The following is a 17274-nucleotide window of genomic DNA, read 5'->3' as shown; positions in this document are numbered from 1 at the left end:
TTTAAATACATTAAAATTCTCACAGAAAATGGGAAATGTTTCTACGACCAACCCAATCCGACTTTATTACGGTTAAATCCCGCGTAACCCAAATCAGAAAATCATAATGAGTAAAATCTAAATTCTTTACGATTTTTTTCCTTTCATAATCATGTAGATTAAAACGTCAAAACGATCCATCTAGCGCATATGAACTCTTTACCAATCGAGTCTCGTGCTAAAATCCGAACACCACGTGTCAACAAAATGTTGTTATGAAGTAACATTCTTGTAGATAAAGAAAAATGTATTTTCGTAATTTTTTTCTTTTTTAACAAACCAAGATAGCGAAATATATTAGAGTATGTACTTCAATTATGGAAAAGAATTTTTTATTCCATACAAAAAAGTTCTTGATTGCGATTAAACTGTGTTTAGCTGATAAAACAGACGACTCCAGGATTTCTTTTAGTTTTGTTGGTAGTCATCGTCAACTTTCTTTCTACAAAACTTTCTACAAAAAAAATGACGTTAAAGTTAATGTCAAAATTAGTAGTCTAAATAGTTCTTCGATGAAGGAAAAAAATGGAATATACATAAAAGAACATTAATATATTGTATTTAAAATATATTGCTGATGTATCAAATCATATTAATAAACATATTTGATTAATAAAATTTATACTTTGTCGGCATATTAAAATGTTTAAAATAAATCTTATATGTACATATTTATTAGAAAATCAAATACATATTCATAAAAGACTATGATATTAATAAAAAAATCAATATTTATACATTTAAAATTAAATCACAGTATAAATAAGAAACAAAATATTTTATAAATTTATTTTAATTTAGATTTTAGTTTAAAAGAAATTTAGTCTGAAATTTTTTTATTTTTAGCTGTTAAAAATATTGAGCTAAATTTTTATAAAAAATGATAGAAAGTGATTTGATATTGTCTCTGTATAAACAGAAATATACAATATAATTTATAGATTGATGTAAATTATATAGGTAAAAATGCCGCTCGATGCAAAGTTGATAAATTGCAAATACAGTAATTGCAATTGCGTTATAAATCTTACATCTTTCATGATTGCAACATATTGTTATTAATTGCACCGTTAGCACTATAGCGTCAGCACAATAATCATAAGTAAGCAGATATGGTATAACTGTAGAGTATCATGATCACGTGTTGCACACTCTCGTGTTGCAAGATTTGCGATGACTATCGCAATTTATTCTCTAATGACGCTTCTTTAGGCCTCCTAAGTTGTTCACCTGCAAAGCCGGCAATAACTGCGAAAGAAGACGGTTAGGGAGGAAATTATGAATTTATTTGTAAAAAAAAAGAGGATTGTTCAACAGAACAAAAAATATAGATCGACAGTTCGAGAGTGATGCAACGAGTTTGATTATGTGTATATTCCACAGTGTATATAGAGCGTAATTGTAACATGAAATATAAAACTCTCATCATCAACTATGATATATCGTTAACTTTAAACATGGTCAACATATAAATATACAGTCATCACATTAAGTTAAATATATCCATATAATATACATACAGCGAATCTATACATAATGTATGATTAAGAATCTTAATCTCGATTTCTTTTTTTTGTTCATTTTTAGATATGTACTTCATACATACATACATACATACATACATACATACATACATACATACATACATACATACATACATACATACATACATACATACATACATACATACATACATACATACATACATACATACATACATACATACATACATACATACATACATACATATGTACATGCACACGTATATCTTTCCGGTAATACTTCCCGGATATCTCGTTAATACAATCATAAAAATCGCTGCACGACGGAAACCGCTCACGTGTGCATCCATTCCCGAAACATCCACGTTGGTGGAGACGTGCAAACGTCACTGATCAGAAAATAGAGAAATCAGAAACGGTATGGATAAACAAGATGTATTTACGCACATCGAGTCGTTTCCTCGCATCAGGACGAATGGATGTAGAAGAACGAAGTGCTGTTTCGTCAAGTCAAAAGCGCGAGCCCTTCTCTATTCGCGACATTTGGATCGCTTGCGTAACATTTTGGCACTTGTAGCAAAGAACCCCAATTTTTTGGGCGCCAGTTCTCGCAAAACGACACTTCTCTCTTCTCTCTTCGATCTCTGGATGATACGCTTAGGCCGCCGTCGACGTTTTCTCGAGTCTTGCGAGAATCGCTATCAAGAGAAAGATACGAAGTGCGAGAATGTTAAGGAACACAAAATCATTGTTTTCATCTCCGTCTTTCTTTTTCATTCTTTCCTTTTTTTCATTCCCTTTCTCTTTATTCTTTTATTAGTCACCAAGCCTCTTCCCCCCGTCTCTTCTACAACTCTTTTCAAAGGGACGATCGCCCTTGTTGATTCGAATCCTTGGCTTTTCTCGCAGAATTCAGTCTTATCTCGCCAATCGCTGCTCCCATCCCGGTCACGTCATCTGCGCAGCGTTGAAGCCGCGTCCCCGCGCGGGCGTGACAAAGTGCTGAGGATTCGCGGTGATCTGGAAGTGCTGAACGTACGGATTATTCCTGAGAACGTTGCCGCCTGGTGTGCCGGCCGAGTATTGAGGTGCCACGGTAATTATGCCGGTCTGCTGCAAGTACTGTTCGCGATAGAGCGCCTGCTGCGTCACGTATTCGCCGTTCACTGGATTCTGACCGACGTAGTGCATCTTCATTTGTTGCTGTTCGGTCGTTACTGAGCAATTCTTGCCGTAAACGTCCTGAATGTAACGTGGTCCGATCAGCGACGTGCAGCTCGGCGGTGTTGCTGTCTTCACGCTCTGTGTCGGACTCTGTGTGATAGACTCGAGTACGTGCCGTGGCATATTCGGTGATGGACAATGATGGCTGTCCTGCAGACCGTCCATGCGATTCGCATTGCGCACGAAGATTGGGGCACTCTCCGGCCGGCCACCCACTATATTTCTCATACCCTCGCGATCTTTAGCGCTGAGGCTCTGCCGAGAGCTGCTCAGAACGCGGTTCTTCTGATTCGACTGCGAATAGGTATTGTTCAGATCGGAGACGCTGGACCAGGTCACGCTAGCCAGTTCCCAGCGGCGAAGCAAGCTAGACACTCGTTCCGCTCGGTTGGTTGTGTCGAGGCTTTCGTCATAATCCGGACCCTAAAATTCGACAATAAAAACTTGGTGAGCTTTACGTCCGAGATGACTGATTATTTTAGCATTTTGATATTAGTCGAGAAAAAAATAAGCTAGCGCACACAAAAGTCTCAAAAGCATCATGAGAGTTTAATTAAACTTTCAAAAGAATCGCAACGCGCAATGAATAGTGCAAACTTTTTCATTATCTCGACTGTATAATTTCAGCGAGTGCTACTTCGCGATCGAGTGCTTGATTAAACTTACATCACAAATTCATCACTCTACACCGAAAAGATATTCGTGCTAATAATAATAATGTGGAAGTTTTTTTTTTTTTTTCCTAGCGCGTGTTTAAAATCTTTCTAACACGATTTTAACATACCTTCACTTTTTCATAAAAATTCTTTCGTCTATTCAGAGTTCATAGCGAATTATTTCTCTGTAAAAAATAGGCCTGGAAAAACTCATTGATCCAACATGGTTGATAAAAGGTTCTTTGTACAAAAGTGACAAAGAAGAAAATAACTCGATATACATCGTGTGATTTTGTGAAACGATTTTGTGATCGTGTGAAACAAAAATAGATATAAAAGACTCAGTGCAATCAATAAGAAAAAAGACTTGAAGAAAACAAAGTACAGTGATAATTTAGGAAAAGTCGAACAAATATCCGACTGAAACATTATAGTATGCTAATTATGCTCTAATGTAATTCAAATAAACTCTATATATCAATGCAAAACATTTTTAATTAAATGTGACTTGTCTGATGTTCTACAAATGACAAAATTATCTTTGGCATCGGCATACAGCGTTTTCAAAGTTGTATATTTATAAATAAACGAATAATTTACAATAAGGTTTATGCTTTTATATGTTTCGACTTTACACATTATTGTTTTGTTAGAATAAATTGTTTGATACATAAATTTTAAAAATTTGCGCAATCATGCTAATCAATCATCAGCGATATCACAAGTTTATTACAGACATAATTCAATATTTTTATTCAGTATCAAGTTGTTCTAATTATATACATATATATATATATATATATATATATATAATATATTATATCTAAGTTGAATCTCTTCCGTATCTTATCCTCAACAATTTTTAACAATTTTTATCTCAATACATTGTATTAAACGAAAGTGGTTCTAACGAATATGTTCTTATACAATACGTAATATCAGAGATAATCATCTTTAGATTTTCTATAGATTTCTATTGTTCTCTTTGTAGAAATTGTACAGGAAACAGGAAATTACTAGCGTTCCCGTAAATAGGAGCTGTTTATTTCTCGATAAAACTGATTAAGTTGAAGTATCACGACTTACATTCTCGATCTTCTCATCAAGCATCTTGAAGAAATCTAGCTGGCTGGTGGATATCTCTCTGAAAAATTCACGGTACACAGAAAAAGGTCAATTACGTACGATAAATTATGTTTTAGTATAATCTCAATGGTTAAGCGAACGTAAACTATACTCGAACTTATCGCGACGTGCAAACATAAACTACATTAATAAACAACTAGCTACGCACTTGACGCGAGTTAAATTGCAATTAACGCGACTTGAGATTTTTGCAGGAAAAGCAACTGACAAGTGAGTATTAATAACAAGTGCGTAACTTGTAGTGCATGTTGTTGTTTTGATAGCGATGTCAATGATATATATCTGCTATTTCTAACAGATTCAAGCAAACGTTAAAATATAAGGAGGAAATAAAAAGGAGTACACATTAATACGATAGTGTTTGATAAGAGGCTTACGAAACTCGAATTATAATACATATGTATACTTTCAAAGTAAACTCTACGTACAAATACGTGGAAGTTTTTGACAAATGTTTGTATATTGTATGTTATAGTAAGCGAGTTTTCTAACTAACAATAAGTGCTAATATCAACCTATCTAAATGAAATGCTATCTTGAACAAAATCTTCCACACTACAATATGTTGACACAAATGCAAAATATGAATTTGATTCACAATAGCATGAATACTTAATTCGTGAAAATCTGTAAAACTATAGTCGACTCTTAAAATAGTATAAGAAACATAAATAATATCTAGCAAAATATGTATTTAATATACGCATAAACAATACAAAATTTCTATTTTTATAATATATAAAATATAATCTATTTTCCTAGAATATGTTATTTGTAAAATAAAAAATAATTACGATAAAAAAAAGTAAAATAAAAAAAAAATAAGCAAATACAATTTTAATAATATATGATACAAAAAAGTTATGAAACCAAGAGTTATCTTTTAAAATATATATATAGCCAGGTTTCTCAGACTAAATGTTAACGAGCAAATATCAATCGTCCTTACGTCTGTTGTAACAGAGGTCCGCCCCCAGGTGCGCTCGGTTTCTTTTTCGCTTGTCCCTTAGCATCGACGCCGCCATTTAGATCTTCGTTTCTGTTCACCTCAACACCGTTGTTGTTCGTCTTGTTGTTCTTGACGTTGCCATTTCCGTTCTTCTGCTCTACAGATGACGCGCTACCTGGTGCACAAAAAAAAGAACAAAACATCAGTAGCAGTAACGCAAGAAGAGAAATTGCAGAATTATTATCCGCGATTCATAAATATTGTAACCAGGGCCGGCAACTTAGCAGAATTCCGAGTGTGGAGTTCTGCTATCGTTTAGGCGGAAGAGGGGAGAGGGGGTAGTCCGAAAAACTGTAACAAATTTTTACAAAATGGGGCCTTTAATTTGTTCAGAAACTTGAAAACAAAATACAAGTTTGTTTTGAAGATATATACATAATTTTGGAATAAATTGGCCACATTCCGAGTGTGGAGTTCTCCACATATTCCATATAAGTATAAGTTGCCGGCACTGATTGTAACTTATTGTTGGCAACATTCATTCATTAGTGGCAAATCTTTTATTTCACACGTTCAATAATCGTTTACTACCAGCTGTTATAACTCGGTAATTTTGTCCGACATTTTTATCATACATTCCGACGACGGTAAATGTGACATAATGTTTGAAAAATTACGGGTCTGAACACGATGTTGTATGCACTTTGTCATGCAAAGCAAGAGCTTTGTCGCAAATTTCGTTATTAAAATGTTAGTAAAACAGTGAAATTAACTGCCTATGAAGCTGACATACACATTCTTATTTCAAAATCGTTTATTAATAAATATAAGTCAGTGTTTTTATATTTCTTTATGAGCATTCGAAAATACATTAGCTCAAACAAAAAACAGATAGCAAGTAGCTATATAATCACTCTAACTAATGCACTATAAATACAAAAATAAAAACTTCAATATTATTTTCGTGTTTATAATAAAACAAAATACAATATCATGAAATATGACTGTAAGATTGCCAATTATTTACTTTTACTCGTAGCAAAATATATTTGTACACTCGAATAATATTACATATCAAATGCAATTAAAGCTTATAAAGATTGATCTTCATTGCATCCTGTTCGATAAAAATCATACAAGTGGAAAATTATTACAAAATTACTGTTTACTCTCTGTAGTCATAATAAACGCTTCTTGTGTTATATAAGTCTATTTGCTTGCCCGTGTTTACTTCTTTTTGTATTATTGCTCGTTATCAGTATAGTCGCGAAAAAGCGGATAGAGAAAAGGCATGGCAAAGTTCAACCGTACGATTTCATAAACACGCTTAATCTTATCGACGACAAACGAGCAACGTGACACTTTGAATGATTGTCGCCACCACCGTCGCCGCCGTTGTCGTTCATCACGAATACAAATGGAATAACCGAAATAGATCTCCAATTGGTTTCGTAAACAAATGTTTAGAAAATTAACTAAAAATAAATTGTGTCCGCGTGCGGCAAACACAAAACACGAAGTAGCGGGAATCATAAAATTGTCAACGATATCGATTGCAACACACATGCCTGAAGTGGGAACAAATGCGAAGCTTTTGGAACACGATAATTGTACTATCGCCAATCCGGAACTAAAATTAGTACACGCAAATTCGTGGACGATGATTTTCAACACGGTGATTGAGAAGGTAAGTATCATACGTGTCTAACATACAAATTCTAATATTTTATTTAAACGAGGCAAGTGTAAGTTTGGTAAATATGGCTGTGGGCCAAATGTCACAAAGTTTAGCCGCGGTACTTGTGGCACTTGGCCAGTTAATTAAAAAATGCAAGTCAAATACCCGTTAAGTGCCAAATTGTTTCGAGTTGTAACGAAAATACAACCTAATTGTATATAATTATACAGTGTGTCACTAAAGTTCTATAGAGAAAATATGAAACATTATATTCCTAAGCGGTATCTTTCGACATTATTATTTATCGATCGCAACATCAGTTTTGCAATTATGCAGAAATAGTAAAATAATTATTTTATAATTACTCTAAATTTATATCTCGTATAGATGGATATTGAAAGATCAGGCTTTGGTAAAAACTATCACGCGTAATAGAAACATAATTGGGTTATACACTTTCGCTGCCAAGCGACTTTGACAGCAAAATTTTGTAACAGCCTCTAGCCGGTTACGCCGCGGCTTCTATCCGGAAATTATTCTACAATTTATGGCCACGCGCCACACATGGTTCCTTCTGCGGCAAATTAAATTAGAGCACGCTTTAATTTGGTGCAACGAAAAAATGCCATTATGAATCAAGATAATCGAGACGCCCACATATCGTCTTCATTAAAATGTTCTTAATTCCATACAAAACGGCGTAATTGCAATCTTTACAGTTGCGAAAAGTGCATTGTTCCATTTGACGGAGATTAACGCTTCAGAGGTCAATCATAAACTAATTGTTAATTATGTTAGTAATAGCTTAAACCCAATAATTGTTCAATTTATATCGTGCAACAATAACAATAAATAATTTTATTGTGTAATTCATATTATTTATATTATAAAAATAACTTCTAAATGACGAAATTATTAAACAGTTCTAAAACAAGCTTCGCGATCTTAGCTGCGCGGCATCACAAATTAGCGCGAGATTACAGTCGAAGCGCCATAATCTGCCAAGTAATTCTAAAATGTCGATATTCGATCCGCGATAACGATCTTTTCCACAATGACACATGGTGTGATATATTGCCAGGACACGTAAGTAGTAGTCCCATTCATTGGCACGCGAAGCCGCAACAAAAGGAGAATGAACTCGCGTTACAATGAAACACAAATAACTCTCCGGACGCGTGAACGACAAGACGCGGCGTCGTCGCGAGGAGCACGTGCACGAGACCATTGGATAGGTGCACACTGCACAGAACACACGAGAGAAGATGCCTCTCTCTCCGATTTACGTTTATCTCACGTAGTGAGCAAGTTCCACGCCTCTCGCTGCGAAAGCCTCATATACGGGGTGTTTACGGATATATCGTGCATTCTTTCTTCAAGTCAAAAATTCGATTGGATACAATATCTTACATAACTTATCAATATCAAGCATTTTGTTGATGTAAATTTCTTCTCACACATTTTAACAAAAATTTATCGTTCCAATAAAATTTTCTGATGTCAATTTTTTTAGATAGAAAAAAAAGTTTTGAAGAATTCCAAGTCTTTCTACATTTTTTCAGACTTTATAAACACTTTGTAAATTTAATTTGCTACTGCATTAATTTTTTTTTTATTAAAAAAATTAAATTAAAAGACTTCAGAGACACCCTGTGCGTGCGTATGAGAATCCAGTGCGACGCACGTAACAGATGTATGCGTCAAAGTAACGTAATGCAATGGCCACGCTGCGCCGCACGAGCGGAGATATTTTTAACGATACTCGCACCATGATTATATTACGTTCCACGTATCAGGTGATAGCTGGATGATACATCTTGCTATCATGGCGTGGTGACGCCGGAAGAATCTCACGCATATTCGCATGGCTACTGTAAGTAGACTGATCGCGCTCCGGCTTGCGAACCGTGCAAGGGAGGGAAATGCGTCCCTCTGGAATTTTAATAAAGTGCGGGAGAAGTTTAATTAAAAATTATCGCTTCGTTGCCTAAGCATCAGATAGTAGTTAAAATAATTTGTTGCTAATATTAAACACATTTTTGTTACAACATTCAAAATATAATTTATTCTTAAAAAAGATATATAAAGTCTAATCCAAAATTTTATACAAATTTTAATTGTGATATTAATTAATTATAAATGATATTAATTAATTATAAATGAGTTAATTATAAATGAGTTAATTTCATATTTATATCATTAGCGCAATTGGATATTTGCATTAATATAAGACGAATGGAATTAAAGCAATGTTTGACTGTATCGTATTTCGTTCTTACGAGCGCTTTAAGCTCGGTCCGATGGAGATTTAATCTTTCAATCACAAGAAAACAATTAATTAACAAACATCCGTAGCCGTATATTTTTCAATTTTCTTGCAGTGAGATTTTTTTTAGAAATATAAACGGTTAAATTGTTAATTTTATGATATATAAATGCATTTTTTTAAATATACATCAATATACATTAATTAATTATCACAAATATCACACAGTCAATATATTCTTTTCTCAAAAGATCCAAATTAAATTTGGATAAATGGACTACTATCAAATATTTTGTTTTTATCTAAAGCCTGTCAGGATTATTTAATATAACAATCAATTTATGTTCCTCGGAGTATTTTATAAAAATTCAACAACTATAATTTGCCAGCTGTACTTAAATATTGATTGTTCGGCAAGTTTGAAAAATTATTTGCAGAAACAATCTCCTTTATCAATGTAAATTCGCCGAGCCACATGTCGAGGTGTAATTCACGTGTACTGCATGTTCTTGACAATCGTCCAAGTATTTTTTCAAATAACTCGAAACAATGTTGTCAGAAAATTGTATTTCCAAGCTCATTGACGTGCACCACGACGTAAAAGCATCACGGATTCATATTCGAACGTGGAACTGCAAAACATTCGAGACCATGAGGCAATAAAAAAAAGGTACATTGGTTACAAATATCTGAGAACGAAAATAAACAAAGAGGAGTATACACGATTTTTCTTAAAGACCGGTCGACCGAACGACTCCTCCGTGACCTTAGTGGTCCGTCGAGCGTGTTTAATGTACGATGGAGGTAAGGTTAAATTGAGACGAACGCCCTTTAATTAGAACGCGCTTTCATTTTCCGCGGACGATTTTATTTACGAGCAAACGGCGAACAACCACGTAGAATCGCCATCGCCGCAACGAATCGGTTGAGGGTGTCTCGTGAACGGAATGCTTAATCGGGAATTCCGATATGAGCTTCGGATAGTTTGCATGTGGGCTTGTGCAAATTGCCAATCAATTTAGAAATAAAATAATAAAATAATAAAATAAATGCAGCGAAACCGCTGCGCGCTTGGCGTTATCGCGGTTTCGTTAACATGTGAAAAAGATTCAGAACAATTATTCATGAGCCAATGTAATTATTATGTGTCGCTATTGCATGCATGAAAAGTGTCTAATAAATAAAACCGGTCGCTAACTGAATACGAGGAGAAATTTATTTGCAAAAAAATAGCAAAATGAAATTTTTGTCAGCGATTAGACTCTAATCTTTTTCTCGTTTTAACTTTTAATACTAAAATTTTTTCCGCGCTGAAAGTCTACTTTTCCCTATTTTAGCAAATATGATTGATTTAATTCTTGATTTATCTAAAGAAATGTTTTTCAACACTAAACAAAATTTTTTTCGAATTAATCCTATTCGTCGCTGAATTTCAATAAAACGATAATTATTTTTATAGAGAAAGAAAAGAAATCTTGTATATTTAACGATTCATTCAGATCCAGCTGGATCTAATCAATTTTAAACCTGGCATAATGCCGAAGGTCAACGTACATCGACTGTGAATATAATTCGGAAATTCCTTAAATCGCCTATATGTGATATATTACCAACAAGCTCTTACAAATTTTATAAGAATTTTTAATAGATTTTTATAAAATACCGTCAAAAATGTGCATTTCGCAGAGCTATGCAAAAAAAGCTATAAAAAACTTCAAACATATTTATTGAATTATGTATATTAGAGTAAAACAAAAAAAAATGTTGAGATATCGTTTTGCAACTTGGGGAAAAGTTTCCTCTCATATGCAGTAAACTACGTGCAAAATTTGAACAAAATCGAACAATATCCCCTCTGCCCCCAAAACGATCAGTTATATATATATATATATATATATATATATATATATATTTTTTTTTTTTTTTTACTTTTTATTTTATTTATATATATGTTATGGACAAAGTGATGAATGAGGCATTATGCATAATGCCCGAAACCAGTCGGGCAGAGTGATAAATATTTCTTAATTTATTTAACGCTTTAACTAGACAATATAAATAAAAATAAATATAAATAAATATATAAATAAATATATATATAGTATATATATATATATATATATATATATATATATATATATATATATTCGTATATACATATATATTTATATATAATATACAGGGTGTCTCTAACATTTTGACAAAGCGCTCGTGTGCAGGTAGAGCGGACTAAACTGAATCGAAAAGTCCTGTACCATTTTGCAGTTTTCGCATTAATTAACGAGTTATTAATTACTAAAGATCGCCGAATAAGCGCGTATTCGTCCAACCTACCGCCGAATGTAAGCGCGTGGCGAGATACAATAAAAAAACGGGAGACAATCACATTTCAGAGCAGGCTTTGCCGCTTGTAGTAAACAGCTCCACGCGCGCCTAGCGACCATGATCGCTGGGCGGTTGTATATACATATACAGGGTGTCTGGCAATAATCGCCCCACCGGTCATATACAGGTAGAGGAGGTCAAATCGAGTAGAAAAGTCCTTTACCATTTTTTAATTTTTATAATAAGTACTGAGTAATTAACGAAAAAAGATCGGCGAATCCGCGCGAGAAATGGCCGGTTTATGCTTCGGTCTTAATCTTAATATTAAGAGTTGATAACGTAGAATGCCATAAGGGCGTTTATACTTCCCTAGTCTTAATCTTAGTCTTAATCTTAATCTTGGAAAGATCCCATCTTTTAACTTTAGTCCCTAATGTCCTAAGGCCGGGCCAATGAGGTAAGTCTGACGTCCGACGCAGCACGAAACCGCGCGAAATAATGGTTTTCGATTCTTGTAAAATACGAAAATGAGTGATGCTGATTTAATTGAATGTGTCCAACAATTCGATGTTGTTTGGAATAAAAAAAATCCAAATTATAAAAATAAATTAGTGGTGAAGAATAGTTGGAACACTATTGGAGAAGCGCTAAATTTAAGTGGTAAGTTAGTATGTAGAATCTAACCTCTTAAATTGAAAGAACAAAAACTGTGTAGAAATGTTTTTATAGTTTTTCTATTACAATTTGTGGTTAGGTTTTGTTACATTTGCACATCCGTAGTCCGAATTTCCAGGGAAGCATAAACGAGTCCTTAAGATTAAGTTAAGACTAAGACTAAGATTAAGATTAAGACCGAAGCATAAACCAGCCATAAAGCGCGCGCGGTGAGAAGGACGTCCCACTGCTACGCGATCACTAGGACACAAGGATCTAGCGTTACGCGCCGCTCGTATGTTGCCATTGTCATTTGTAGAGCGCTTCTCCCAACGCTTCATCGCGCGCCTAGTGATCGCATAGCAGTGGGATGTCCTTCTCGCTGCGCGCGCTTTACTTGCACGGATTCACCAATTTTTTTTCGTTAATTACTTAGTACTTATTACAAAAATCAAAAAATGGTAAAGGACTTTTCTACTCGATTTGACCTCCTCTACCTGTATATGACCGGTGGGGCGATTATTGCCAGACACCCTGTATATATGTATATTTATTTATCACTCTGCCCGACTGATCTCAGGCATTATACATAATGCCTCATTTATCACTTTGTCCATAACATATACATTTTATTTTTGACAGTCAAATATCTCAAAAAAATGTAGGAGATACGGAAAAATGTTTCAGACAAAATTGTACGATCTCAAGGGGAGCCGTATATACAGGGTGTTTCATAATGTCCGTGCCAACGCTCGTGTGCGAATAGAGTGCGGTAAACTGAATAGAAAAGTCCTTTACTGTTTTGCAATTTTCGCAATAGTAATTGAGATATTAATTAAAAGGAATTGACGAATAATCGCGCGTTGCGCGTAGCTAGATCGTGGGCTGTACACTCTAAACGTGACAATAACGAGGATCGCATGGCAACGAAAAATAACACGTAGCGAGAGCAGGAGTGATATGCGTTGTTATTTTTCGTTGCCATGCGATTCTCATTGCTGTCACGCCTAGAGCGTACAGCCTACGATCTAGCCGCGATCAACGCGCGATTATTCGTCAATCCCTTTTAATTAATATCTTAATTACTATTGCGAAAATTGCAAAACGGTAAAGGACTTTTCTATTCAGTTTACCGCACTCTATCCGTACACGAGCGTTGGCACGGACATTATGAAACACCCTGTATATATATATAGGGAAAAGTAGCCTAATTTGGACTAGTTTTTAATTTTTTTCTTGTACACAAACATAAAACATTGCAGAAAGGAAACAACTATGAGAATAAGACAGACATTATATGAACTTGACTATTTACATGACACTTTCGTGTCATGTATTCATCGTGACCAAAAACATTTAATAAAAGTAGGACTACAAAAAAAACTAAAGTATTGACACTAATTTATTCTAGATAACTGGTTTCGTAAATTGGACCATACGTTTCCTACATTGGACCGCTCCCAAAAATTAATAAAATTAAATCTACAATCTAAGAAAATTGGAAATCCAAATTTTGCGATATTACTTTTTAATAGATAAAAAAACATATGTAGAATGTAAAAAATGTAAAACATTAGCCTTGTTGAAATCTTTTGCTCTTGCTAGTGAGATAGCCTCTGATTGCCGAACAGACAGTTGAAGATTTCTTCGCATAAATGCGTAAAACTATTTTTTCCTTGCTAATTTTTTCTTTTTTTGAATGTGTAAGAAAGTAGCTATGTCAGCCCAGAGCCAGATGTTGGATGCTCAAAGAATAATTAACAAAATATTATATCAAACGTTTCGGCACATTTATTTTGGCCATTTTCAGTGAGAGTATAATAAAGGCAAACGCGCATTACAGAAAGAAATAAATTAATAATAACAACACATATAAGCCGCAAGGTTATCGCATATCGGTTAAAGATTTCAACCGTTTTACATAAGTATCCATAGACTTTGGTTGATTCTCAGAGTTATAAATTATAAAAAAATTTTTACTTGAGATGTCAGCGTTATAAAATAATTAATATGACGGTCGGTCCAAATTCGGCAATCCTCCTTTATATATTCCCTATATATTGTATATATATATATATTGTTGTGTCCTTACTTATTTGATTATCGAGTATTGCGCTAGTCAGCTGACGGGCCGATCGATATATTGATTTATGGAGTTGACAAAAGAAGATAATTGCTTGGAAATTGTAAATAAAGTGACGGAGAGAATTTTGGGAACTGACAAGGTGTGCGGACGCGTTTCTTTTAGCTCAGCTGTATATTATATTTCTCTTGCTGTTCTGTAAAATTCTGTTAAGAGTTGTGTTCATTAAAGTTTCTTTTGTTTTCTAAAAAGTGTTTCTCATTTATTATTCGTACGCGAGTGCCGATTGTGACGCGATAGTGAAAAAACGTTCGGCGGGTGCAACAATAAAACTTTATATAAAACTTATATAAAAAACTTATATAAAACTTATATAAAACTTTATATAAAACTTTGACCGTTTTAAAGGGAGAGACGAGAGAAATGTCCGATTTTGTTCAAATTTTGCACGTAGTTTATTGCATATGAGAGGCAACTTTTCTCCAAGTTGCTAAACAATATTTCAAAATTTTTTTTGTTCCTCCCTAATGTACATCAAGTATATCATCTCTATTTTGTTGATATTTTTGCGAATAGTATTTCAACAAGCAATAGATATAAAAAATCTGCGTTTACATTTATGTTTACATGCGACGCGCACAATACATAATAGGTAATTTGAAATCTCGAGTATACAAGTTCCACAATTAGCATTCAATTTCAGGTCTCAACCTCAATCACAAACTGTTTAATAAGCTAGAAATCGATTTCTCTTGATGAAACTATACTAAAAGGCGTAATTATGAAGATAAATAATTCAAAGAAATATAAGTAAATAAAGAATTGTTTCTCTGCCAAATTTCTTTGTTTTTATAGAAAACAAATTCAACATTTAATTGTTGAGATATAACGTTAAAGATTTATGATAGTCTCCTTAAATATTTTTACACAAGAATAATTGATTCTGAGGACACCGATTGATAGCAAAAGCGATACAACACCCTACATAATAAGCTCACAATAAAATTATAAGCACAGTCTTGCAAAGATTAGGCTTCATAATACAGCTGCATTGTACGTTTACAGGTCGGGGCGATTACCGTGTGATACAGTGAACTAAGTCTTATCGTGCATACCAAACGGCTGACCGGCGTTACAATGCTCAACGACGAGCAAGAAAAACACGTCATACGCAATAAGCGTGCGATAAATGTGTCGAGGATACGTTTGCAATGGGGTCGCCAAGTTGATACAATAGTGGTCGGTACTAGGCGAAGAGGAAAAGAAACAGTCTGATAAGAGAGCTACTTTCGCGGTTTCTGCATGGAACACGTGTGGTGGACGCAAATGAATGCGTACTGCAAATGATTCGTGTTAAATGATGTTTCGCGAAATTCCTCCATGGATTTCATGAACTTATAGCTACGATGGATTTGACATTTAACAAGATTTTATGCACAAAAATAGAAAAATCAAATTATATTTTATACTATACTTTAATGAAAAGTGACTTGTGATCGTCTCATTAATACTTTATTTATATTTATGGTAATGTATAATACAAGATATATGTAAGGATGCGAGATAAAATGAAATGGATAAAAACATTACGTGTAACATAACATGTAAAAGAAATAAAACGGATGGAGAAAAATAACTTTTTATCATCTTTTGTAAATAAATACTTTCTTGATAATATTATCTTTTTTGTATTTTCTCATCTTTAAACAAAAATGTAATTTTTATTTTTAAGGCGTTCACCTTCTTGTATTTATCTTTCGAATATGTATGTCGCGCTAATCACATCGTGAGCTTACAAAGAGAAACGTGATAACAAAAAAATTTATCTCCGGTGTAAAAATGGATAAATAGAATGAAATAGGATAAACGAAATTAATGTTATAATATATGAATCTCTTGTAACTCGAAAGAAGTAGGTATCAGTGTGACTAAATTACTATTTACGGTTTAAAAAGTAAACAATAATTAATCAATCTATTTAGTTTTCGTACAAAATCCTATTTATCTGGTTTATGCATCGTTGTCACAGTCGTTTAAAGACGAGGCGCTTTCAAATAGCGATTCTTTCTACAAAACATTAAACAATGATAATATATGTAAAAACTATTAAATTTTCTCACAGAAATTATCAGCTTTAATAACTCACGGTACTTTAAAGTCATAGATAATTTAATCGAAAGATAATTTTATCTAACTTTTCTATATAAAAAAATTTGATCCAATTTTCTATTCAGATAAATCCTCGAAAACTAATCATTGATCTGTGCGAAACAAAATTGCAGTAATTGTTGAGGCTATGACTTATTTTTTGTTTATTTTAAATTTTGCGCTAATAAAAATATTGGATCAATTCCACTTGTCATCGATAGTATCGCTGATCATCGATCAATCCGAGAAGTTGTCACGTGACGCTTGCTTATAGCGCACTCTCGTGCGGAAAAGAGTCGTAGTCGTAGTCGTAGAGTTGTCTAACAACAGCGAGCGAGAAACATGTAATCGTGAATAATTAAAACGAGTTATAATGAAGAAGGATTACAGTTTTCATATCCACCCAACCCAAAATATACACGAAGACAAACGTCCCCAACAGTAATATTTGACAAAATTTGCTTTGAGTAATAACTTAAACAGTTTTGCAAAAAATTACTTAACTACATATTTGTCTTATATAAATTATATGTAACATTCACACAATTTCCTGAAAATATAAATTTCATAATGTTTATAAAATGTATAAACGTATCAAAAATTT

The 17274-nt window shown here is 33.7% G+C and overlaps 1 protein-coding gene across 2 annotated transcripts in view; it reads right to left on the bottom strand.

Annotated features, from left to right (window-relative positions):
• Positions 1 to 1303: 1303 nt before the first annotated feature.
• LOC105678024 (uncharacterized) overlaps positions 1304 to 17274 on the bottom strand; it is a 46587-nt gene continuing 30616 nt past the window's right edge. For both annotated transcript variants that reach the window (XM_012376996.2, XM_012376995.2), the window contains 3 exons: positions 5517 to 5691; positions 4508 to 4565; positions 1304 to 3188 (listed from right to left, as the gene is read on the bottom strand). In XM_012376996.2, the coding sequence (XP_012232419.1) occupies positions 2490 to 3188; positions 4508 to 4565; positions 5517 to 5691 (932 nt within the window). In that variant the 3' untranslated portion in view covers positions 1304 to 2489. The remainder of the gene's footprint in view (positions 3189 to 4507; positions 4566 to 5516; positions 5692 to 17274) is intronic.

This window comes from Linepithema humile, chromosome 2, assembly GCF_040581485.1.
Source record: "Linepithema humile isolate Giens D197 chromosome 2, Lhum_UNIL_v1.0, whole genome shotgun sequence".
NCBI classification, from domain to species: domain Eukaryota; kingdom Metazoa; phylum Arthropoda; class Insecta; order Hymenoptera; family Formicidae; genus Linepithema; species Linepithema humile.
The sequence above is the reverse complement of the archived record's forward strand: the minus strand, read 5'-3'. Positions and strand labels throughout refer to the sequence as shown.